This window comes from Emys orbicularis, chromosome 10 (genome assembly GCF_028017835.1).
Source record: "Emys orbicularis isolate rEmyOrb1 chromosome 10, rEmyOrb1.hap1, whole genome shotgun sequence".
NCBI classification, from domain to species: Eukaryota; Metazoa; Chordata; order Testudines; family Emydidae; genus Emys; species Emys orbicularis.
Window position 1 is genome coordinate 62,791,036 of NC_088692.1, and position 26,002 is coordinate 62,817,037.

At 43.1% G+C, this 26,002-nt stretch overlaps 1 protein-coding gene across 1 annotated transcript in view; it reads right to left on the minus strand.

Moving 5' to 3' along the window:
- Nucleotides 1–14,911, minus strand: part of CHRFAM7A (CHRNA7 (exons 5-10) and FAM7A (exons A-E) fusion) — an 89,807-nt gene extending 74,896 nt beyond the window's left edge. Inside the window, exons 1-2 of the mRNA XM_065412229.1 lie at nt 14,857–14,911; nt 13,172–13,311 (exon numbers count right to left, since the gene is read on the minus strand). Of these exons, the coding sequence (XP_065268301.1) occupies nt 13,172–13,311; nt 14,857–14,911 (195 nt within the window). The remainder of the gene's footprint in view (nt 1–13,171; nt 13,312–14,856) is intronic.
- Nucleotides 14,912–26,002: the final 11,091 nt, after the last annotated feature.

The following is a 26,002-nucleotide window of genomic DNA, read 5'->3' on the forward strand; positions in this document are numbered from 1 at the left end:
GTTTGGTATCCCACAGCGGATCTCTGTGGACACTACTGAATGCTTTCTTAAAGTCAATAAAATTGATTAAGATAAGTCTTTGCCAAAGAGTAGCTTTTTCGATGATCTGTCAAAGGGTGAATATCAGTTCACCACATGGTGCACCTGTTCCTCTCAACATTTCATCCACTGCCTTCTTCACTCTATTCAGCATAATGGTAGACAATACTTTACGCAGGATTGATAGCAGTATAATACATCTCCAGTTCATGCACCGAATAAGATCACCCCTTTTTTGACAACGCCACAATGATATCATCTTTCCAATCTTGTGGCACTTGTTCTTTCACCTGTATTTTGTTAGAGTTTTGTTAGGTAGTCAATCAGATGTTCACTTCCCACCTTTAGTGCCTCTGCTTAAATTCTGTCAACTCCAGGAGATTTCCCATTTGAGTACTACACACCACACCACAGAAACACCAACCCAGGAACCAATCCCTGTAGCAAACCTTGTTGCCTACTCTATCCCCATATCTACTCTAGCGACACCATCGGAGGACCCAACCACATCAGCCACACCATCAAGGGCTCATTCACCCGCACATCTACTAATGTTATATATGTCATCATGTGCCAGCAATGCCCCTCTGCCATGTACATTGGCCAAACCGGACAGTCCCTACCTAAAAGAATAAATGGGCACAAATCGGACATCAGAAATGGTAACATACAAAAGCCAGTAGGTGAACACTTCAATCTCCCTGGACATTCTATAACCGATTTAAACGTAACTATTCTTAAACAAAAAAACTTCAGAAACAGACTTCAAAGAGAAACAGCAGAACTAAAATTCATTTGCAAATTTAACACCATTAATTTGGGCTTAAATAGGGACTGGGAGCGGCTGGCTCATTACAAAAGCAGCTTTGCCTCTCCTGGAATTGACACCTCCTCATCTATTATTGGGAGTGGACTACATCCATCCTGATCGAATTGGCCCGGTCAACACCGGTTCTCCACTTGTGAGGTACTCCCTTCTCTTCATGTATCATTATATAATGCCTGCATCTGTAACTTTCATTCCATGCATCTGAAGAAGTGAGGTTTTTTACCCACGAAAGCTTATGCCCAAATAAATCTGTTAGTCTTTAAGGTGCCACCAGACTCCTTGTTGTTTCTATCTTTCCTGCATCTCTTCTTTATCTTTTCCTCTGTATCTTTCATATGCCTCTAAGACTTCTACCTGTGCCTCGCGCTGTTTCTTTTTTGCCTTCAGAGCTTTCCAATTGTCAATCACTGCCCATGTTCCAGATATAATCCATGCATCTTTCTTCCACCCTCTTTGGAAGCCCATTACTTCCCTCTGCTGTCTTGACTACCACCTTCTTCCAGACTTTCATCAGCCTGGTCCTGTAAAACACTGGAATGGTTCCTAAATGAAATCTGAAGTCTGATCTGCATTTCTTTATCCCTGAACTTCTCTATTGCTATAACACTTTTTGTACACCTTTGTGATCTTTTGGAGTTTAAGTTCTAATGTGGCTGCTAAAAGATAATTATCTGAGCCAACATCAGCTCCTGTGCTAACTCTGATATCCCCCAAAGAAGATGCTCATTGTGACACTACACCCCACATTCATTATGGGGGTATGATTATTATATGATTATGGCATAATTATGATGCATTTTGTACAAGATGGGTCATGTAAGGTGTCATTGGAAAAGTTATGATTTGCTGAATATGATTATCCTATTTGTATGCATGTATCATTTTTGTATCTGAAGTTATGAATATTCAAATGCGTTTACTCTGCAAAAACATCCACAGCCCGCCTTTCAGGTACAACAATGATGAAGCTAGATAGTGCTAATGGCTCATCAACAAAGACAATGATCTGTGGAAAAGCTCAGCCTTCCTGTAAACATTTTAGCTGGCCGGTAAGTAATGGCTGCTATGACTCAGTTAGGGCTCAGGGGTACCCCAGTTCTGGGAGGCACCCGGGGGGGGGGGGGGGGGGGAACCGTCACACTCATCTCTTAGATATACAAACAAGAGATATCTGGTTGACAGTTGCATTGTCTGGTGATCTCTGTGTCAGCTAGTGAAGCCTCTTGTGCTGGAAGAGATTGTCTCCTATCTTTGTGCCACAGAGCTGTCTGCCATTATCACTTTGGATGCCTTCCATTGTCCCGCTCATGACTTCTTCCCAGCCAATAAAGTTGTTGCCAATTTGTGTATTGCAGTGGCCTATAATCAACGTGATATCATAGTTAGGCAATACTTGCGGCACCTGTTCATGGAATGTATCCTTTTCACCATTGCCTGCTGCATCTGTCAGTGCATATACTTGGATTATTGTACACTTGACATGTCTTGTTTGTAGCCTGGCTGTTATTAATCTGTCATTCACTGGCTCCTAAGCCAGCAGTCTTCGCTGTGATGTTATCCAGCATAGCTCCTACACCTCTTGTGTGTGTTCCTCTTTCTCAGTATAAGACAATAGCACCATCAGACACCATCTTGCCACTCCCTGTCCATCTTGTCTCACTGATGCCAAGCACATTCAAAGGGTATTTTTTAATTTCTCATGTAACTTGTGCCAGTTTTCCAATACTATACAAAGTAGGCCCATTCCATACGTCTACTCTTGTTACAGATTTTGTCATCAGGATTCGATGAGTCAAGATCTCAGCTTTCTTTCGGCTTTCACTGAGATCTGTCATGCTTGGGTTTTGGCTCCAACTGCACCTACCATCCTCAAATTTGGATTTAACTGAACTGTTTCCTCACAATAAGGTTTTACATGAGTGAGTCACAAACCCAACTGCAGCACCTTCCTGTTTTATACGGGCTTGGGACCGACACCATTGCTGACAGCGGCAGGGTTCCTAATGCATCACTGAGGGAAAAGATACCATTGTGTTGATTTTAATTTAATGTTCTTGAAGTTGTTCCCAGAAAATGCTCTCTCAATGCTTAAAGAGTTTGATTCTCTAAGAAAATATGTTTCACAAATGAGCTTACATTTTATTTAGCTGACCTAGGTGTCAATTCTGAGATGCAGGAATAAGCCACAATTAAATATAGATTATGGAATACTGTTGGCTTTACAGATTTTCACACTAACTGGTGTATATGGGACTGACCAGGATTTTTATGTTTCAAATATGGACCAACTCACTTTCATTCTTAAATATATGCTAGGAAGCTTTCTGCACTTTCAAATTTCTGAACTTTTGAATTTTCATACACTGAACATCTATACAATCTGACTTGAGTGAAATTTCTATCAGCACTGCTACATTAATGCAAGAGAATGCAATCGACCAGGGGCCTGGAATAACCTTTCTAGCAAGAACAAAGCTTTCCTGGTAAATTGTTAACTATTATTTAGAAAAATTGGACAGAATGATTTGTCCAGAGATCGGCAACCAGGTGAATTAAGTCATTAAAATCAAAAGGCCTTGAGACCACTTTTCTAGTTTTTTTCCTAATGATGTCTCTGAATATTGTCTACATATAACAACCAGAGTTGAACAGAGACTATATGTATTAGATAAGACTAAGTATTTTAATTATACTACTGGAAAATAATACAGAGTTCCACCACCCCCATTATTAATCACAAAATGTTTTTATGGCTTTAAGATGAGTGCTGGAGAAATTTGATCCACTTTTCTGTAATTTATATAGTCATATATATAATTATTTGACTTACATTTACTGATAATGTATTTTGAGCTATAGCATGTAAAGATGATAGGTTACAAACCACTGTTTCATTTTTTAATATACAGAAGAATACAATGCCCTCAGAGCATTAAAGTCTCATTTACCAATCCTAATCGTAGCCTGATTTCCTTGGAACCTCAAATACTGAGATCCTAGATTAGAGAATACAGGAAGTGAGTTTTCACTTTGTTGTTTTAGAAGGAAGCTAGGAAGTGTCTTTAATACTTGCCTTTGTTTACTGGACACCAAAAAATAAATTAAAACAAAATAATTAACATTGAAGAATTTTAAAAAGCAGGCACTTATCTTGAAAAAGGAGCTCATCAGTGGACTTGCATCAAGGTAACATCGTGGTACTACCAACTTTTTAGGGCCAGATTCTACAACCCTTACTCATGCTGAATGGACACCAATAGTCCCAATAAAGGCAATGGGACTGGGTGGTGTGAGTAAGTGCTGCTCAATGCAAGGGGGTTGCAGAGTCTGGCCCATAATGCATTAGCTCCACATTTTCAAAGTAGTATGAAGGGATTTAATTGGGTAGCTCTCATTATTATTAATTACATGACTAAAGTCCTGCACAAAATCTTAGGAACGCTTCTTATTTTCTTGTTTATTGTGTTCATTATTATTTATTATTTCTGTTGTGGTAGCAGCTAGAGGGCAGGGCCCCATTGTACTTACAAACACATAAAGAGATGGCCCTTGCTTCAAAGAGCTGATGTGTTATTGTGATATGGTTATGGTTTAATACAGTGGTTGAATATGCACATAATGTTCCCTAGGCCCCTCGAAATCTGGATGCTGTATCTTGTGAGGATTTATTGCTCTAGGTAAAACAGTTAATATATACATTAGTAGTGTTTCTTTAAGAACTGAACATTCATGCCAATCGTGAACCTATTGTCCTGTTAACAAGAAGTTCTGCAGATGATCTCAAGTGACTGAACAGAGCAGACCTTTTGCCCTACCATAATAATAAGTATTCAATAAATCTTTTTATGACACAGGAAGTCGTGTGACCCCTCTATTTGTAATAACAGCACGGCCTTACAAAGGATATGAGAAAAATGTTAGATATATGAATTGCTTTGCTGATAACTAATGAAAATATTTTTCTTCTTGGTACAGTTACTCTGAGGCAATTTTCTACACACATTACCCATTGCAAAATAGCCACTCTCCTGGACATTGAAAGGAGAGTTCACAAGTCCTGATGTTCATAGACAAGGGCCTGATCCAAAGTCCAATGAATACAGAAACAGTTTTACAAAAGAAGAAACATTGTGACCTTTATTTTCCTTTATGCAAGTAGTTTAAACTAGTCCTTTATTCTTCACCATTGTGCATCCTATAGCATACTGAATTTATTTAAGGCCTCTTTCAAGAGACAGCATAGCTTGAGAAGAGTGACTGGGAACAGGAAACTAACAGAGGCAAAATTATTAGCCAAGCCATAAATTAGAAAGTAAAATAATTAAGAAGCACATATAGGCCCTTCCATCTCGCAGGGTCCTAGAGCCCAGGCTCCAGCCTGACCCTGCATGTCTACACCGTAATTCAACAGCTCCTTGGCTCTTAGCCTGAGCCCCACAAGCCCGAGTCAGCTGACATTGGCCAGCTGCAGGTTTTTAATTGCAGTGTAGACATATCCTCTGTCAATCCAGTAACTTTCAAGAGCACCAAATTCATTTAAAACTATTGGAAAATATATTCCAGCACTGTTCCAATTTACTACAATCCAAGGAAAACTTATAGTCGTTTAGAAATGTCTTCAAGGAGATGAAAGGGTTGCACATTTTCTCTGCAGCATGGAGAGAGGAAGACAGAGCAGGGAAAAGAGAGCAGAGACAGACTCAGAGAGACTTTTTCTAAAGTCCACAAATGAATGCTAACAATTACAAAGAACAATGCAGATTTGATGAGCTTCTCCCAGAGCTACTGTTTGCGAAAGAAGCTGTTGAGACTTGATAAGCAGCTTATGCATGTTCTTAGCACTCATTTTCAATGTTCCTGTTCATTCAGCTCCATTTTATTAATTTCTTCCAGATTTATTTTTCTTTTCTCTTTTCTTTGATGGGTGATTGGTTTTATAGAACTCATTGTTCTCTCTGAATAAGAGTGTGATTTTCTTTTAACATTTCATAATATTTCACACTGATATTTGTTTATTGGATCCAAGTGATTTGTAATCTAACTTAGGCCCTGATCGTGCAGAGACATATATGCAGGCTTAACTAAGCATGGTGTGTATCCCTATTAAAATGAATGGTGTTACTCACAGTGTGTAAAACTTAGCATGTGCAAGCCTTTGCATGACCAGAGCCTTTGCTTTGTATAGCCATGTTTCCAGAAGTGAAAGTATGATGAGCAATCCTCAGTTCAGCTGAGATAAGCTGCCAGAAGTCTGGATCTTTTTATATATTTTGTCTGCAAAACTGAACTGAAAAGCCAACAAGAACACATTTGCATGAGATACTATTCACAAACAATATTTCAGCATTTTTCTTTCAGTCCGGAGTAGAAATGAAACAGACCAGAAGCAGGAGAAAATGAAAAATAATGGGGTGAAAAATTTATCTGAAATATTTGGCAGATGGGGAGGTTTAATTCAATTTGGTGCAAAAGTTTGAGTCATCTCTCAGGTTAATTAGAACAGTTCAACAGTACCTAGTTAACAGGCTATTTAATAGTTGTGAGAAAAAATTCATGAAAATACTCCACACAAAATGGTTGCTTTCATATCAAAAGAAGCGAGACTTTGAAAATAAATTTATCCATCAAAAAAGGAAAAAAATCAAACACATTTTCAAAATATTGATGTTTGTGCCGAACAGCAATACTATGTTTGTGTGAATTGGTTGCAATTAAAACCACAAACGACACAGCTCACTTGGTTGAGGATTTTGCTATAGCATCTAAAACAGAGACCATTTTTGTCTAGCTAGAGACTCTCCGAGGTTATGAATCTGGCTCAGTTTTAAGAGCACCTAAGTTGATTTGGTTTTGCTTGGAAATTATAAGAGGTACATGAATTTTATGTGAAATCAGGAGAAACTCTTGAGTTTTACATTGAGATACTGTGTACAAACTCTAGATTTAAAGTAAAACATAAGGGATTTAAACCCATGCATCTCAAAAGAGAATGAAGTATACACACAAACATCTGCAAACTAAAACGTCCCAGTTTCTACTGAAGCTCTTATTACTGGACCCTACCAGAAAGCATATACCTAGCTTTATAAGCCGGGGTCTGTATTCCTAACTTTCAAATGTCTCACCTGGTTAACAAAAGTCTGCATGGACAGGGATAACTTGTATACAAAATTCCAGTCCAATGTAAAGGGACAGAGACAAGATATCTCACCCCCTTACACAGACTCCAAATGCTCCCACTTCACGGTTTATAATGAAAACATTGACAAAACCTTATTATATCTCCAATTCAGAAAAGCACTTAAGCACCAGATTAAGTCTCAATGACAACAAACACATTCTAATACTTTGCTGATCTGGGACTTAAAATTACATCAATGGATGCCATTAGGATATATTTACACCAACAAGGAAGGAGACCACTAATGCCTTGAAGCAACAAGCTCCCAGACACAAAATGTTAGTTTTGAAAGAAAACAGCACAAGCAAAAACATTCAATCAAATGAGTTTAACTCTTCATTCTGTTTGGGCTGGAAAAAAGGAGACAAGTACAGCGTGGAAGAGGAAATGCTTTGAAGCAAATAGCCAATAATTCTGTTAAACTTCATCTAAAGTATTTTTTCTTGTATCAGAGAGTCCTGTTGGAGAGGGCAAAGGGACCTGAATGGGTTTAATGGGACAAGGGTTTTTAAATGTTGTTTCTGCAACCTCTACAGATGCAAAAAGAAAAAAAAAAAAAAAAAAACCATAAAAGATAGTACTTGAACAGTATAGCATCTCAGATGTTCCAACTTTTTCTTCCTGACTCTCTTGAGAAGTCTACAGTGGGGACTTATGCTGATTTGGCATTCATTGATTAGAGTTTTCACATTATGTCTCATGACATTCTGTGGTGTCCCTGAGGTCTTTTGGAAAAGCTTCTCTAGATCATGTTATCTCACAGTAAACATAAATATATCCATTGTGAAATTTCATAAGAGGAACAAAAAACTCCTGCCATCATCACTGTATGTTGTTCAGCTACCATATTTCCTTTCTGAGTGTCTTTTATAGACTTAGAACTGCACTAGTTTTGCTACCTACTTCAACTGAACACTACAGAGGAAGGGCAAAATTGTCTTGATCCCAAAATTACCAAATGCAACAGGCCCTCTGAATTTGAATATCAGCCCATTGGCCCATCCTAAATTGCTGTGCCACAAGAAGTTTCAAAATAAGATTTCAGCAAATGACAAGTCACAGAGAAAGCAGGTTATTTTTCACTCCCTTTATCAAAGTGGTTGGCAATTCCCATTTCAAAAAAGGTGAAACAAAAATAAAGTCTATGGGAAAATATTAATCTGTATCTGCCCTTAAAAACCAGTTCCGGTTGACTGTCACCTCCTCCCCTTAAAACTTGAGGATGGTACAATATGGAAAAAAAGACGAGCTGGACAACACAAGATAAAGATTTCAGTGCATAGAGGTGCATGCAATGATTTTCTATTGGTGAGCAGAGAAATGAAGACCAAATGGTACACAGAACCCACCCGCACTGTTAGAAATAAATTGTCACAAATCTCCTTCCACGCCCACCTCTACTCAACCACAGGACTGACTCTTCCCGTCCCATCTCCCACTCATCTTCCCATCCCAAATCCCATCTTTCCTCTGAAGAATCCTCCCCAATCTCTCCTCTTGATCCCCTCCAGGCCTTCCCCATTTCTCCTCTTCTTAACAGACCTCCCAGTTTCCCAGCATCTGTCCTTTCTACTGTTCCCTGGCTTCTCTCTTGGCATGGTCCCCTTGTTTCCCCACCCGCTTCTTGCAGTCCCTCAGTGACCACTCTTCCCATAAAGCCTGGTGCTAACTCCATCTCTCAATCCACCACCACCACAAGATCTGAGTAGCTCCCTCTCTACCTAATGCTGATGTCAGCCTCTATAGTAATAAGCACAGCAGTAAAGAGGACTCAGTAGGCTCAGTACCCTCGGGGGACAGGGGGAAGCATTCACTGGGTCTTTCAGGGACCATTAAAAACTGTGAGGAAGTAACCCCCACTGTGGCAGAGGGGCTGGAAGTACTTTCTGCCTCTTTCCCCTGTGTAGGAGAAAACAGAAGTGAGATGAATAAACTGGGCTGTGGGCTTGCACATTCTATTCACCAGGGGAAATTAAAGGGCCTCCTGTAGAGGTGGTGTCCAGTCCGGTGCACTAGAGATGCACCCTTAATCCACCACTAAGTGAGTCAAGTAAAGTGAATGCATCAGTCACCAGGAAATATGTTGGTGGCACATTTTGTTACTAGCTCATTAAGTAATTTGTTGTGACGAGTACTCATCATTCCCTTCAGTATTTGATTCTTGTTGAAAATGCAGAATACTCATTTATTTTATATTGTGAAGCCTGGTTGGTTTCTCCCCATGCCTGTCAATCCCAACACTTGGAGGGAGAGATGCAATCAATTTTACAGTGAGTAACTACAGTATCACTGGCTTGTTGTTGTTTGAATTAAAAAAAAAAAAAACAATGTACAGAAAGGAGTTTTCAATCTAAAGATAAATGGATATTTGCCTTTTCCTTCTATTATTTTTGATTATACTCGACAACTCCAGAAGAAATGACAACTCTGTAAAGTTCACTAGCTGTTGGCCTTTAGCCATTTGAGTATCCAACTATTTGCACTCTGGTTAGAGTTCATTGGGGCTCGGTCTACACTTAACAGTGTTGCCTGCATTGCTATGTCGATTATGAGTGTGGGGGGGAAAATCTTGCCCCTCAACATCATAGCTATGCTGGCAAAAACTCCAGCCTTTGTGCAGTTATATCAGTGACAAAGCCTCACAGCATAGCTTATTTCATTCAGAGAACTGGTATAAGTATAGCAGTAAAGGAACTCTTTTGTTGATATAAATTACATCGCCACTAGGAGGATTTGCCAGTACAGCTCTACTGGCAAACCCTTTCTAGTGTAGACACAGATTAACATATATGGTCCAAATTAATTCCAGGTGTAATTGCATTGACTTCAGTAAGGCTACATCACATATGTCTATATTTTTAAAGCCCTTAAATGTAATTAATTTTGTTATAAACAGCACCTTTAATTATTAAAATAAATCATTTTTAAACTTCTTTCATCTTTTCATGCTATTTGTTTGCTTTCTGTATTTCAGCTCAAACAAATATAGACTAATCAGTTTTCTTATTGTCTAGCTGACCAGTTCCCTGTCAATTTCACTTTCAGGTTCTCAGGTATCAGCATAATGCTGAAATGGGTTGAATGCACTGCAAAGGGGGCACTGATTTGCTTTTTCTTTTCTTAACAAAACTTACTTTTGGAATTAAAAAAGTATGGAAACACTCTGATTGGTCTTAGGTTTTATACAAACGTATTTGTACGAGAGGCACAGCGTATGGAGGGGACCGTGCTGCACTGTCCGAATTCCTGCAAGGGAAGGCACATACTCAAGCAGGAACTCTGCAGCTGGAGGCCATGTTGGAAATTAGATCAATGGTGTGGAAGGCTTTTTTGAAGTCTGTTTGGAGTTCAGCTAAGGTACCTTTGCACCATGTTGAAGTTTGCATTTGTAACTGTACATAATTACATATTAGACCAGAAGAGGTGGCAGCCAGATTTTCAAGTGCTCATCATCCAGAGTGCTGAACTCTTTTGAAAGTCTGGCCCCAATAAGGAGTGCTGAGCTCTTCTGATAATTCTGGAACTATCAAGGCAGGAAGGCACAAAGAGATGAAATCTAAATAAGTAAGTAGGTGCAGAAAGCACACACGGGGAGCCAGAGAATCCAGTCGGGGCCACCCTTCCTCCCCAGCATCTCTCTGGACCCAGAACTGAGCTGAGATGCCTCCTCTACTCTGGGGGCACTAGGACCCAAGTGGTGCCTCTCCTCCTCTCCCCTCTTCTCCCTCCCCACATGTGTCCTTAGGGAACAACTGCTGAGAGGAACCAGCCAGAGACTCCAGCTGGTAGGAACAGCTGCAGAAGCAGCCAATGCAGGGGCCTTCGGACATTCAGGGAATGTTCTACAGTTGAGTGGACTTCCTCTGCCTGCACTGACTGGCTGTTTGCTCCAACCCTCTCCTTCCCACTCCCTTCAACTCAGCTTCCATCTACATCAGCCCCTATTACCCTCTTGTCCCCTGCCCCGTCCCCCTTTCCTCAGGGAGCTCTCTTCCTTCATTTTTCTTTCCATTTAGCTGATCCCCTCCTAATTAAGCCCACCCCACTCCCCAAAAAAATGTGGAACTAACACGTTTGCTGCCATCACATTGTTCATTATGCTTCTGTTTAACACCCCTTCCCCCATCTGGTGCTTGTCTTGTCCATTTAGACTGTAAGCTCTTTGGGGCAGGGACAGTCTGTAACTCTGGATTTGTACAGCACCTAGCACAATGGGCCCCCATTCTTGGTCGGTTCTTAGGCACTACCATAACAAACGGTTACTACTAATACCATCGCCCTGTATACCGTCCAACAGGGAAGGTAGTACCATCTACAGCACTAGTCTACTGCTGTGCCTGTGCTTCTGACCCACATCATAGTTGACCTCTCCCGATACTATGTGCCCATGCAGGTGCAGCCACAGTCTGTGATTAAATTATGCAGCAAATTTAACCTGCCAGTGCCTCTTCAAATTGCCTATTCCAGCCTACATAAAACACCCATCCTTCCCTCCCTAATGCGCCTAGAGACACACTGCCTGTAATTTCTGTCCTCCTATCCAGTGTCCCACCAGTTCCACAGGTTGATGCACCATCAACCCATGGAACTCATTGCCAGGGGATGTGGTGAAGGCCAAAAGTATAAATGGATTAAAAAAAGAATTAGATACGTTCATGGAGGATCAGTCCATCAATGGCTATCAGCCAAGATGGTCAGGGATGCAACCTTACACTCTGTCTGTCCTTAACTTGACTACTAGAAGCTGGGACTGGAGGGGGATGCATCACTAGATAAATTGCCCTATTCCGTTAATTCCTTCTGAAGCACCTGGCACCAGCCACTGTTGGAAGACCGGATACTGGGCTAGAAGGACCATTGGTCTGACCCAGTATGGCCAGTGTTATGTTCTGATGTGCCATGTATTAAAACTATTATGACAATAGCCACAACTAGAATATAAGTGATAGGTTTACTTGTTGGCTTTAATTGCACAGACACAAAAATTTGCCTACTACTAGCTACACTCATGTCAGTGAATAATAAATCACACACTGGAAATACCTATCATGATTCCCATTTAGATGTTGGAAATCGAAAACTTGCACCCTAAAAGTGATGTTTACTAGAGACTATGAACATTTAAGCCTGCACAGCTCTCAATGTACTGACCTTTTGATAGTAAATCAACAATGACCAGCTTTTGCCAATCGGCAGTTTGTAAGGAAATAAAAAAATAACAAGCTATCTGTCATGTATAATCCCATCCGTTTATTTATTCTGCTGCTCCTAATGTTTTTTACTTTGAACATCTGCTGGAGACATTATGGCATTTGGAGGTTAACTATTAGTTTTTAAATAACTAACCTCTTTACTAAATGACTTTAAATCTAATAAAAATGAATGATGTGGTGAACAGTAAAGTATAACCACCCCAATATCACATATCAATGACCTCATGTGGTACATTCTAGCTATTCATGGGATTTTTCCCAGCAGTTTTGTCATTTCACAAATGCAAATATAACAAACTCTGCACAGGAATCATTTCATTCACCATGGATATGCAGCCAGTTGTGGCGTGGAACATAGCAGCTAATTAACAGCACACAGTTACATAAAAGTTTAGGATAGGACATGAAGAACAGCTTATCTAAATTAAGATACAGGAGCAATGTAAAATGCAATGATCCAAGGTGAGATTTGGCCGGATACCCCACCACCACAAAGTGCCACGAGTTCTTTAACAGCCACTGTAATCAGGATCTTTGTTTTACATCTCTTTCAAAAGACAGCATTTTTACATTGGATCAAAGTATAATTAAGGAATAGAATAAAGCAAAGAAGAAACCTTGACTCTTTCTTTGAAAGCGATCTGTTCTGAGAATTGGTAGGTTTGTGAATATCTAGGAGGTTGAATAGATCTCAGAAAGAGACTTACATTTGACATAGCTAAAATCTTGATTTATATTTTTAAAAATGAATCAGTCAAAACTTGGCTTTGGACTGTCCGAGTTACCCGTGCTTTCCCAAAGAAGCTCTACCATCCACCCATCACCATCATATTTCCATGGCTAAGTCAATTGGGTGAAGTAATACTTAGCCTTTTAAAGAAATAGCATCCTGTAATGTTAAAGACTTACCACATCCATAATCTGCATGAGGCTAAGAGTGAAGTAGACAGTGAGCGGCTGGGAATCATTGGCCACAGGCCTCTCCAGAGGATTGTAATTCTTCAGCAACTCCTTATAGAGCTTCCTCTGGAACTCTCCTTGCAGGGACACTTTAAACAAGTAAATTGTTTGAATAAGTAAATTGATAAATACTTAGGAATCTACTGCCAGCATCATGATGTAAAAGAATGCAGCGCTCAGAAATGCTTTCCACTCAGAATCTGCTCCCATTAGCCAAATCAGCTATTATGTTAGCTTTATTTTCTACTTCCTCCTTCCAAGAAATGCTACCATAATTCATGTATTACATCTATTCCATTAATTACCATAGCAAACTCTTATCCCAAAACTGCTACCACTCACCTCTTCTCTTCCCTGACTTAGTAGGTAGAACTTCTGGTTGATGTGTCTCACCTTTCAGAATCTGCCACTCTGGCCAGTTCCCCTCTTTAGCCAAGGAGAGCAATTTCCAAATGTTAAGATCAATGTGTCAACATTTGTATCCTTTGTATCAGGGATGAGAACTAGTGAGATGTAGCAGTTTTTAATGTATGAAATACACTGCTCATAATTTGATACTTACTGTAGCATAGCTGTAACTAGAAAAACAGAATAATGTGATATACCTGAAAAGGACAAGACAATGACAGAATAACTGGAGGTTACAAGGACAACCAAAGTACCCATATCATTGGATTGTAAACTCTCTGGGGCAGGGATAGTCTTCTTGCCCTGTGCTTGAACAGCACCTAGCACAATGGGGTCCTGGTCCATGACTAGGATTCCGAGGCGTTGCAGTAATACAAATACTAAATCACACCACTGGGGAAATTTTATCATCTTTGTGCACCTCAAAGCTCCATATCATTCTGTCATTTACTTTTGGTGAGAGAGAAATCATACCCCTGGGGTGGAGGGATGGAACAGCAAATACAGGAGAGAATTGTACACGTGGAAATCCACATCACTGTAGGAATCAGCCCTTTTTGTGTTTGACCTGTGTGTCTGTCCCCATCGCAAAGCAATGTCATCTGTTTCCCGCCTCACACCTTCACCCCAGCTTATTTCCTGATCACCAGCCCTGTGTTCCCCACACAAAGGAAGCCAGGGTCCTTACCCTGAGGAGCTTACTGTCTAAAAGCCAGGGGTATGTCCCCCCCCCTCATCTTTTAGCCCCTACCCCTGCCAAGGGGGTAAACACTATTGAGGCTGATCCCAGACAGTGATCTGGCTAGGGAACAGTTTTCACTCCACTGATTTGAGCACCAATCAATATGGGGGTGGGCATCAGTCCACCCACCACTGCAGAAGAGTCCTGCAGAAGACTCTCCAAAAGGATTTAAAGGCAATTGCCTTTCTTCCTAACCCACATGGGTATCCCCCTTACATGCCAGCACATTAGGGATCACATCCCCTCTTCTCAGCTTGCCAAACATTGCCCACAGCTACCTGTTGGGCTAGGGGCAGTTTGCAGAGCATCTGCACAGTGGCCTCATCACCAAGGCTACACCTGATGACTAAGAACCAGGAGAGTAAACTCCAGCCCGAGCCCTGTGGAGAGAAGGGGCTTAGCAAAGGATGCGTGGGCAAGCAGAGCCCTCAGATACACAGCCACAAGGGCAGAAAGGGAAAGAGGAGCACAAAAGTCCACTCACCATGTACGAGCCCCACAGCCACGATCAGCCAGACAGTCAGCTCCCGGAGTCCCATCCCAAGAGCCAGCCTCGCCGGGGAAGTGCAGCAGCTGCAGAGCCCCAAACCCAGAAGCAAAGTTCAGCTCGAGCCCCAAATCAGCCAGGCAGCTGCCGAGAACAGGCACTCCGAGCGGGATAAAGAACGGGAAAGAGACGCAGAGCAGAGACTGGAAGGCGAGTGCTTGGTGGCACACCGGGCTGAGGGGTTCTGGGGGACCGGGTGTCAGGAACAGGGCTCCAGCTCCTCTTCCTGGGCTGGCCCCGGATCTCTCCTTGAGATGCTGCCAGCTCAGGCACAGCACAGGAATGCTAATGACCGCCCCTCTCCCTCCACCTCCTCCTCCACGTGATGGATTTCCCTACTTTCCTTAATCCCTCTAGACCCTCAGGCAGGGCAGAGGGGAGGCAGAGACGTTGCTGCTGCAGCAGCAGCAGGAGAAATGCAGCCCGTTCAACAGAGCAGCCCTAGCTTTATAGGGCTGCGCGTGTGAGCTAAGAGCGGATCTCACTCTCCACCCCTTCCCTCCCTACTCAGCCCTGTGACAGTCACTCAGGCACAACTCCCCTCTGGCCCCATCCCACTGCCAGTCTCTGCAGTTCACTCCAAGAGGGGCACTTCACTACCGCAGGATCCAGCTACTCTTGCTCACGTTTTAACTACCAAGCTGAGCTGGAGCCTTCTCCTTTGGGGTGCGAAGCACAGAGGAGGCAGCTCTGGCTCGTCCCTGCCTGCAGAGACCCTTCTCTCTGCACAGCAGCCAGACCCTGGGGCGGCCACAAATCCAGCAATTCCTAGTAAATGGAGCTGACTCGGCAGTATGGGGGCTCCTCTCCTGGGACAAATAAGGGCAAAGCAAAACTTGTGCCAAACTTGCATTTATTTATAAGGCAGGAATATACATTCTGGTGGTCCCTCAAGTGAGAGCACCTTATTGGAACCTGATTAGCTTTAAGTGCAATTAAAGATCCAATCACTGGAAAACTGGGAATAAGAGCCCCCACTCCTACCTCACTCAACCCCCTGCACGCTGGTCTTCAGCAACATAGCACCTGATTCTCTGGTGTGGTGCAGCAGCCAGCATGAATTAGTCCTAAACCCAATTTAACTGGCCTCAGGAAGGATAACCCCATATAAGATACTCTGCTGGTGCAGTGGTGGCTTTATGCCTCTCTCACTCCAGGCTGCTGGGGTAGCAAGGAAAAAGAGAGTGTGGCTGGGACCCCCATGCCATACTGCTCCTCACCGGTGCCTTCGGCTCTAGGGGCCATTGCAGACTGGCCGTGGCATGAACTTGCTGCTCTAACGTGACAAAGAAGGGTACTGGTCTATCCATAGCTGCAGCAGGATAGAGGACTGCAGAAGAGAGCTATAAGTCACCTTTGCCCCCCTCCCCAACCCCGACTTGCACTGTGTGCACTGCAGCCATAGCCAAGGATCTGGCCCCAGTCATATTTGTTTTGGGGGGGCAGGTGGAATCAGATAACGTTGTATATACATGAACCATTTTGTGATCTTTAGATCCCAGCTGATGCACAGAGCTGGGAGCTCAGGTGTGAGATGGTTATTTTTCCAGTGTCTAGAATACCACGTAATTTAAAAAGAGTTGCAGGAGAAATCCATGGTCCCTGATTTATTGATTATGCTAAACACATTTTTTTAAAGGACACCAGAAAGTCAGCCATATCCAATGATCTGGGACACAGCCCACAGCCTCAAACCCTCGCTATGCTACGCACCCAATGAGATTCAGGTCTGTTTGCTCTTACACTGAAGCAACAAAAATATTAGTCTTCTGAGGTCTGGTTTCCTTTCCTTCAAAAAAAAAATTGTCTTTACATGCAATTTTATGCTCTTCCTTAAGAGTTTCAGTCCTCCTGGGTGCCAAATGCTGGATGTTCAGCATCCTTCACATCAATGGACTTCAACAGGCATTGAAGCCACTCAGCAGGATCAGGCTTCTAAAGCTGTTCAGGAGCATATTAAAATAGTGGATTACTTTATACCCAATAGTGTTTCTATATTTGCTTGTCTTTCAACCAAAGGATACTGAAGCACTTTAACAAACCTAAATTTACACACAAACCCCGTACAGGGATCACTTAATCAACCAGTGAAATGTAATCATAACTCTGACAAGCCAGTGGTCAACAGCCACCCTTCTCCCCCGCCCCCATCCCCCCGCCATACACACCCTTGCTTAAACCTTCTGTGAAGCTCAGATTTGCAAAGAGACATCTTCATTTTGTTGGAGAGCTTTACGAATTGCTAATTCGTAGATCAGCATCTGTGGGGCATTTTACAGTTCACTAAACCATAACTTATAGTAAAAGCACATTTCCAGGGAAACAAACATTTAGGCTACTGCCTTAAAACCATAAATCGTAAGTAATCAGTGCTTAGGAGAAAAAAAATGTGCATTTGCCACAACTCTGTACTTTTGATTGGAACTGGCTAGAAATAGTCAAAATACAAATTTATTAATAGGGCTTTTTAATGTACCTATTTTGCCAGAAACTTTCACTTAGCCTGAAATCCATAGCCCAAGTGCAGAACCTGAGTAAATGGGTGAGGGTGGGGGGAGCTTGGGCATATGTAGATGAATTTTTTCTCCTAGCAGCAGAACACACAGTGGATCCCTGAAGTTCACAGATATACTGACTCTGACTCTACCTCCTCAAGCTCTCACTCTCCCTCAGCTTAAGCACACATCCCTAGTCCCTACACAAACACAGATACTGATGTGGAGGAGTGCCACCATGACGTTTAGGTCTGGTCTACATACTGTTTTGTACCAATTCAATTATTTCAGTTAGGGACTTGTTTTCCTATTGAAATAATTAACGCTGTACAATCCCTCCTGTGGCTGTAGCTATACTGTTACACTTTATTCCCCTTACCTTATAAGAAGAAACTATACTAATTTAACGGTGTGTGCAGTAGAGGGGCTGTATCACTAACTATATGTGGTGCAATATGTGCGTAGACAGGTCTGTGACGTTGTGCAGTCTATATGGTTTTATAAAAACATGATAATAAGTGAATATAATGTAACTGGGATAGTTTTAGAAAAATATGGTAAAAAGTGAATATAACGTACTGGGATATGCTTCATGCAAAAGGTCTCTTGTAAGGTATCATTACAAAGCTTATAATCTACTGAGTGTGATCATCTGATTTGTATAAATGTGCCACTCTTGTATCTAAAACTAGAAATATAAAACATAACTCTGAGGGCCTATTGTAATTATGTAAAGTGTGGGCCATTAATGATGGTTTGGAATCTTGATGACTCCCATTAACAAGGACCATTGTCTGCAGATGACTGTGTTTACCTGTGAGTCTCCCTGTATATGTGTGTGCTGGCAAGTGAGTAATGAAGTCTTGCAGTGACATGTGATCATGTCACCTGAACTGGAATCCATCTTTAACCTGGTGCTTTTCCAGTGAGGGGGGGGTGGAAACCCAGAGGGACAAAGGGTTCCCGCCTTATGCAAAAGATATATAAAGGGGTGGAAGAGAACAGAGAGGGGGAGGAGCCATCATGAAGAATCCCCTAGCTACCACCTGAGCTGGAACAAGAGCTGTACCAGGGGAAAGAATTGTGCCCAGGCCTGGAAGGTGTCCAGTCTGCGAAAAAGCTTACTGAAGCATCTCTGAGGGTGAGATTATCTGTATTCAGTTTGATTAGGCATAGATTTGCGCATTTTATTTTATTTTGCTTGTGACTTACTTTGTTCTGTCTGTTACTACTTGGAACCACTTAAATCCTACTGTCTGTATTTAATAAAATCACTTTTTATTTAGTAATTTACTCAGAGTATGTATTAATACCTGGGGGAGCAAACAACTGTGCATATCTCTCTATCAGTGTTATAGAGGGCGAACAATTTATGAGTTTGCCCTGCATAAGCTTTATGCAGGGTAAAACGGATTTATCTGGGTTTAGACCCCATTGGGAGTTGGGCATCTGAGTGCTAAAGACAAGCACACTACTGAGAGCTGTTTTCAGGTAAACTTGCAGCTTTGGGACAAGTGATTCAGATCCTGAGTCTTTGTTAGAGCAGACTGGAGTGTCTGGCTCAGCAAGACAGGGTGCTGGAGTCCTGAGCTGGCAGGGAAAACAGAAGCAGGGGTAGTCTTTGCACATTGGGTGGCAGCTCCCAAGGGGGTTTCTGTGATCCAACCCGTCACAAGGTCCTCAGTCCCACAGTATGTAGAAAGATGCAGAGTCTCTCATGAATAGCCTCTTCTCTTCCGGCCCCCTTGCACACAGCACAGCCAGGGTGTTTCAGTTGCACTTGGGCCTTTCTGTAGCCACATTAAGGGAGCCAGTGAATTTCACTCCTAGGGATTGACTGAATCCTGCTAGGGCAGTAAAGTACAAACTGCAACTCCTTGCACTAGCAGATGCCAGTGCATTTCAAACCAAGGATTCAGTCTCAGGGAGGGTGGCAATGTTTGCACTACCCTTGCTCATGATGTGTGCTACCTTGTAGTTGAGACTCCACTGGATCTCCACCAGCAGGCATTGCATGTGAATCACACTCCCACTGGCCATCCCTGGCCACATTTTAGGTTGTGCTGGCTTGCTGCGTACTCCCCTCTCCAACACCATAATGCAAGATTTAATGGTGTAAATCAACCCTTCTCCATGCAGATTTTCTGTGGTCAGGAGCTCTATGACATGGGTTATACTGTGCAATGTCAGATGGAAAATTAACAGCAGAGTGGGGGGGGGGTGTCAGTGACTGAGCTGGTGACTGATTGGACTGTAGGATCCATTTCTGATTAATTTTAGTTGTTAAAATGGCTTTAGGTAAGTTTAACCACCCCATAACTAGCTGTCACACTGTATTTCTGAGAAACATCAAGGTTTATTTCATGACAATCACATGACTGAATAGAAAAGATCTGATGCAATTCTAATATACAAAATTTGGAAAATCATCATGACACATGCAACATTTATTATGTATTTTAAAATATTTGACTGTGTTTCCCATTTACAATTTTAAAAGCATTTTAAGTCAATAAGTGGGTTGTTACTTTCGGTTCAAATCCCTGACCTCAGATTCTGTGCTTTTGCTACAATAGTTTAATGTCCTGGGTAACTGCATCTGAGCAGATATTTGCTATTGTTTTGTTTATCTGTGATAGACCACAGGGAGTGTTCATCAAATAATATAGAAAAGAGCAGTTTATCAGTCACTGTTAGTTTTGAACTCTGAAGGGCCACTTACCCCAAACCCTAATTATCTAAGATGCTCACCTAAGTTACCTATCATATCATCTGTTTAGTTATCTCTAAAGGGCCTGTCACTTGGTACCTAGGTGCCTGCACTAGTCTCAAGACCAGGAACTAAAAGCAACAGCTAAGTGTGCACAGCCTGAGCAGGAAGGAACATTTCTGCTTTTTCACATACAAGGTGGTGTATTTCCTGCAGCCTCTTCGGGACACTGGCCAATGAGATGCAAGCCGAGGCAATAGAAAAGCCATGCTCGTTTGAAATCACACAGTACCCAAGGCGTGTCCGGTCATCAAGACCAATCCCCCCGCCCCGGGGTAACGCCTCAGTGGCTTCCTTTTAAATACTCTGCCTGAGGCTGTGACTGATTTGGGGGCTGGAATCAGATCTCGGCCGCAATGAGGAGCTGGGAATCAGGGACAAACCTGCGGCTGACCGCGGCTTCACTCCAGCCAGAGCTCGGCAGCATTTCTCCTCCCCCATCACCCCTTTGCAATCCGCCCTCGCAGCGCCCGGCTCCAGAGGCTGCCCGCGCCCGCTCTGGTTCTGCCACAGGCCGCCTGAGGGAGCCGCCTGCGCACCGGTCCGGGGGACCGCGTCCGCAGCTCAGCGCTGCCCTCTGCTGGCTGGCTGCGATCCCGCCGCTCTGACCCTTCCCGAGCCTCGGCAACTTGAGGGCGCGGAGCCGACCCGCGATGGGAGGGGCGCGGCCGCTGCAGCTTTCCACGTGCCTGCGCACCGGGCCGTCCAGAGCAGGTCCTGGGCCCCCTGCGCTGCGTGACTCGGGGTAGTAGCCTCAGGCTGCCCCTGCAAGTGAGGGCGGGACGCGGGAGACCCATGCTGTTCCCCGCAGTCTGAAATGGGGGCAGGACAATTACCCTCAGGCCTGGGTGCACCCAAAGGTCCCTTCGCCCCCGGACTGTCAGCACACACAGGAAGGAGCTAAGAGCAGCTGTGTCACAGCGCAATCAGGCGTCTCATGCTGTGCCCTTTAGAGAATCACAGAACCACTTAGAGCAGTGGACTGGTTCTCAAGCGTTTGTACTGGTGACCCCTTTCACATAGCAAGCCTCTGAGTGAGACCCCCCTATAAATCAATAAACACTTTTTAATATATTTAACATCATTATAAATGCTGGTGGCAAAGCGGGGTTTAGGGTGGAGACTGGCAGTTCACGACCCCCCATGTAATAACCTCGTGACCCCCTGAGGGGTCCTGACCCCCAGTTTGAGAACCCCTGACTTAGACTAGGTGACCAGTGGGGTCCCTCTAAGGTACAGGATTACAGCCCAGCAGTTTGGGTGATCTCGGATCTGGGCGACTTACCTTCAAGTCTCTATGGCAAATCAGAAAGAAGAAATTTAAAAGCAGATCTCCTACATCCCAGCTGAGTGCCCTACCCACAGGACTATTGGCTATAAGGGCTCCCGCCACTTAACTCCAGAAGAGGGTTCAGAGCCATGAATGCTTAACAAAGAGGCACCTAAGTCCCTTTGTAGAACTAGGGTGACCAGATGTCCCGATTTTACAGGGACAGTCCCGATTTTGGGGTCTTTTTCTTACATAGGCTCCTATTACCCCCCACCCCGTCCCGATTTTTCACATTTGCTGTCTGGTCACCCTAGTAGATACAGGCCCTAAGTGCTCCCCCTTCTCCAGTATTTCACTCCTGACTAGCTTAGGCAGTTCCCTGCTCAGCTTGCTGGCTTCTGTGAATCCCTACAGTGCATGGGGTGCCTGGACACCTAACTCGGAGCTATGAATTCCACTAGGTGACAGGGCACTGTTAGGTGTTGCAACACCTAAGACCCCTTTGTGAATCTTGCCCTATGCAGTCTAGACTGAGCTTCCATGCTAGAGCAATGCTCAAATCACCAACACATGCCAGTTAAAGACAAACACAACCACGTTATTTAGAACCATTTGGGGTCCTCAACATCTTTCCTTCTTAGTAATTAAAAGCAAACTCAGTTATAAAAATTCTGCTCTGTTTCCAACAATGAGCTCATTAACATTAATAAAGAATAAACCTGCAGTAAAAATAAACTAACACTTACCTGTAGAAACTCAGGGTAAATCAGCAACTTAATTGTTCATTAGGAAAGGTTAAAAAGAAATGTCTGTTCTTCATGGATAATATGGAAGCCCAACCTCCAGTAGTATAAGCGCTGAGAGAATAATTCATAAAAATAATTTCCTTGATAAATCTTATTTTTCTGTTTGTGGAATAGCTCACATTTGTTATTTGAAGTTATTAAATCCATTTTATATACTCCATAGTTTGCTATTAAATTCAAAATCCATAATGTGAACTCTGATACTTCGCTGTGAGTGGGCACATAAATCTTGTGGTATTATTTCTGTTTCCTCGCTGGAGTTTAACTCTTATGAGATTTCTGGTGTGAATGCTCACAGGAAGTGGCTCAAGTTTAAAATATTATCGTTAATATTCATAGAGAGTGAAAAGACATATGAAGCAAACAGAAAAGGCTGCAAACATGGTTGTACATTGCTGGGCTGTTTCAGCAGCCTGGGCAGATAAGCAAACATCACATCCAGATCCTTTAAAGGCCCTTGACTCAGGGCTCCATTTATAATTTGTAAACAAAGGACATAAATAACACAAAAGAAAACAACTCTGCTGACAAATGCTATCTCAGTCCCCCAAGGTTTTTCCCTTGCCTCCAACACCCAAGGAGAAAAATCCACTCAGTTCCAGTCAACCCTGTAGGTCCAGCTTCCTCTTTCTTACAGATGTCATCCAGCCATGTGATAGGCAGGGATCCATTAGCCCTTCCCAGGGAGCTGCTTAACCTTGTCACAATGGTCAAAGCAAACTCATTTAAAAATGCAAACAAATTTCTGCAGAAAATCTTGTTCACCCACCTCTGGGTAGCATGTAGAATGCAGAACTATTAGCATACCAAAATACTGAATATAAATTTTGTTTTTCCAACATATTGATCCAGTTTTTCAAAATTAGAAAATACAGTTGTATCAATACACATCTGTGATTGCCTAATTTTAATGAGTGTGACTCAAACTGTGCATTTGGAGGTAAGATTGGGCGCAAGCAAATATCTGTGCACAAATTTATCTAACTTGAAAATGTGGCCTGTTTCTCTCTCTCTTATGCAAAAAGATAAATGTATCCCTGTGCAGCACATCATCCACGTATTGCATAGATCCCACTTAAACCCTAATTTGAGAATTTACATGAAATTATAATGGTGCAAAGGTCTCTTGGCCCTCTGCACAGGGGTAAATTCCACGCAAATAGCACAGAAAACTACTGTTGAAAAAGCTGCAAAATCCTGCACTAAAGCTTACGTGAACCCCCACACACACACAAATTGTTACATAAACCATAGCTCATCTATACCTGAGAGCTTTTCTAGTTTCATATACAGTATAAGGAAGTTTAGTATAGTTGTCAATGCACAGGGGACAAGGATTGAAGACAATTCAAAGTGATTTGCCAGTTGACTGCAGAATTATTAGGATTGTGCAGTGATTGCAATATGCTGCACTGGTTCAGTGACTGGTTCATATCTGTGAGTGAAGATCTTTTTCTCTCTGCAGAGGCCTAGGACATGCAAAGCAATTAACATGACAGAAAAATGATATGACAGTCCTGAGATTATATCATTGCAAAAGTGACTGTGATTTAGATGCAACTAGAAAGGGACTGTAGTGATTTCTGACTTTGATATAATTCTTGTATGACTGCAGTGACCCAGGACTTGCCATGTCATAGAAGATTTGATTTTGCAAGTCATATAGAGCAGATACAATAGATGTAGAATAGGCTAGAAGAGTATGCCTTTCAGTTAAAAAAAAGTAAACTACAATATATGTGAGCAGTTCAGTTGCTTGCCCTACAAAAGAGGACTCATTCCTGAATATATTTAAATTTTCTAATTATTCAAATAAAAATAATTTATGTAACTGTTTAGTTACTTCCCATACATTCAGATCTTAAGGTGAGTCCTAGCAAGCACTTTCCATGTTCTTGGTGTTGTATTTACAGTAGTCTAATTTGTTCAAACAGTGGCATCAGCCCTCTGAAAATGTAACCATGTATTGTACTTCTTGGACTTTCTTTTTCTTTCTGGGCTACTCTGACATTAAACGTATTGTCACCCCTTTGCCAAGAGGTTGCAGATCTTGGAGCCTTGCAGGTCAGGTTACGACTGGAGAAGAAGTCAGTGAGTTGGAGTCTAGGTATTTCCTTAGTGCAAATTGTTTATTTACAATACACCTCTACCCCGATATAATGTGGTCCTCGGGAGCCAAAAATCCCTACCGCGTTATAGGTGAAACCCCGTTATATCGGGGTAGCGGCGGCAGGGCTCCAGCGGTGATTTAAAGAGCTCGGGGCTCCGGCCTCGGGGAGCCCCGGGCCCTTTAACTCACCGAGACCCGCTGCCGGAGCCCCAGGGTAGCGGCAGCAGGGCTCCGACAGTGATTTAAAGGGCCCGGGGCTCCCCACAGCGGCCAGAGCTCAGAGCCCTTTAAAGCGCCACCGGAGCCCCGCTGCCGGAGCCCCAGGGTAGCGGCAGCAGGGCTCCGACGGTGATTTAAAGGGCCCGGGGCTCCCCACAGCGGCCAGAGCTCAGAGCCCTTTAAAGCGCCACCGGAGCCCCGCTGCCGGAGTCCCGGGGTAGCAGCGGCAGGGCTCCAGCGGTGATTTAAAGAGCTCTGGGCTCCGGCTGCTGTGGGGAGCCCGGGCCCTTTAAATCGTAGGCCGAGCCCCGCTGCCGCAGCTCTGGGGTAGCAGCGGCAGGGCTCCAGCAGTGATTTAAATGGCCCAGGGGGCTCCCCGCAGCAGCCGGAGTCCCGGGTCCTTTAAAGCGCCGCCCGAGCCCTGCTGCCGGAGCCTGGGGTTACCGCGCTATATGCGAACCCGTGTTATATCGGGTCGCGTTATATCGGTGTAGAGGTGTATTTAGAACACTTGTCCGGGATGGTCCAGATAATACTCAGTTCTGCCTTGAGTGCTAGAAGACCTCTCGAGGTCTTTTCCAGTCCTATGATTCTATAATATATATACACCAGTTCTTGAACGGAGGTGGACACAAACAGTGCACAGGCAATCTGTCCTTTTAGAAATCTCAGCTCCAACACCAATGTCAGAGAATCATAGGGCTACAAGGGATCACAAGGGTCATCTAGTCTAACCATCTGCCAAGATGCAGGATTTGTTGTGTCTAAACCATCCAAGACAGATGGCTATCCAGCCTCCTTTTGAAAACCTTCAGTGAAGGAACTTCCACAAGCTCCCTAGGCAGTCTGTTCCATTGTCCTACTGTTCTACAATTAGAAAGTTTTTCCTGAGATTTAATCTAAATCTGCTATACTGTAGTTTGAACCTATTGCCTCTTGTCCTGCCCTCTGTGGCAAGAGAGAACAACTTTTCTCCATCTTTTTTTATGGCAGTCTTTCAAGTATTTGAAGACCAATATCACGTCCCCTCTTAATCTCCTCTTTTCCAAACAAAATATAGCCAGTTCCTTCAGCCTTTGCTCATATGGGTTACATTCCACCCAATTGATCATCTTTGTCACTCACTTCTGGATTTTTTCCAGTTTCTCTACATCCTTTCTATACATTAGTGACCAAAATTGCACACAGTACTCCAGCTGAGGCCTAACCAGAGTAGAGCAGTACTATCACCTCTCGTGACTTGCATGCTATGCCTCTGTTAATGCAACCTATAATTGCATTTACTTTTTTTGCAACAGCATCACGTTGTTGACTCATGTTGAGGTTGTGATGCACCACAACTCCCACATCCTTTTCAGCAGTGCTGCTGCCAAGCCAGTTATCCCCCATTCTGTATTTGTGCATTTGTTTCCC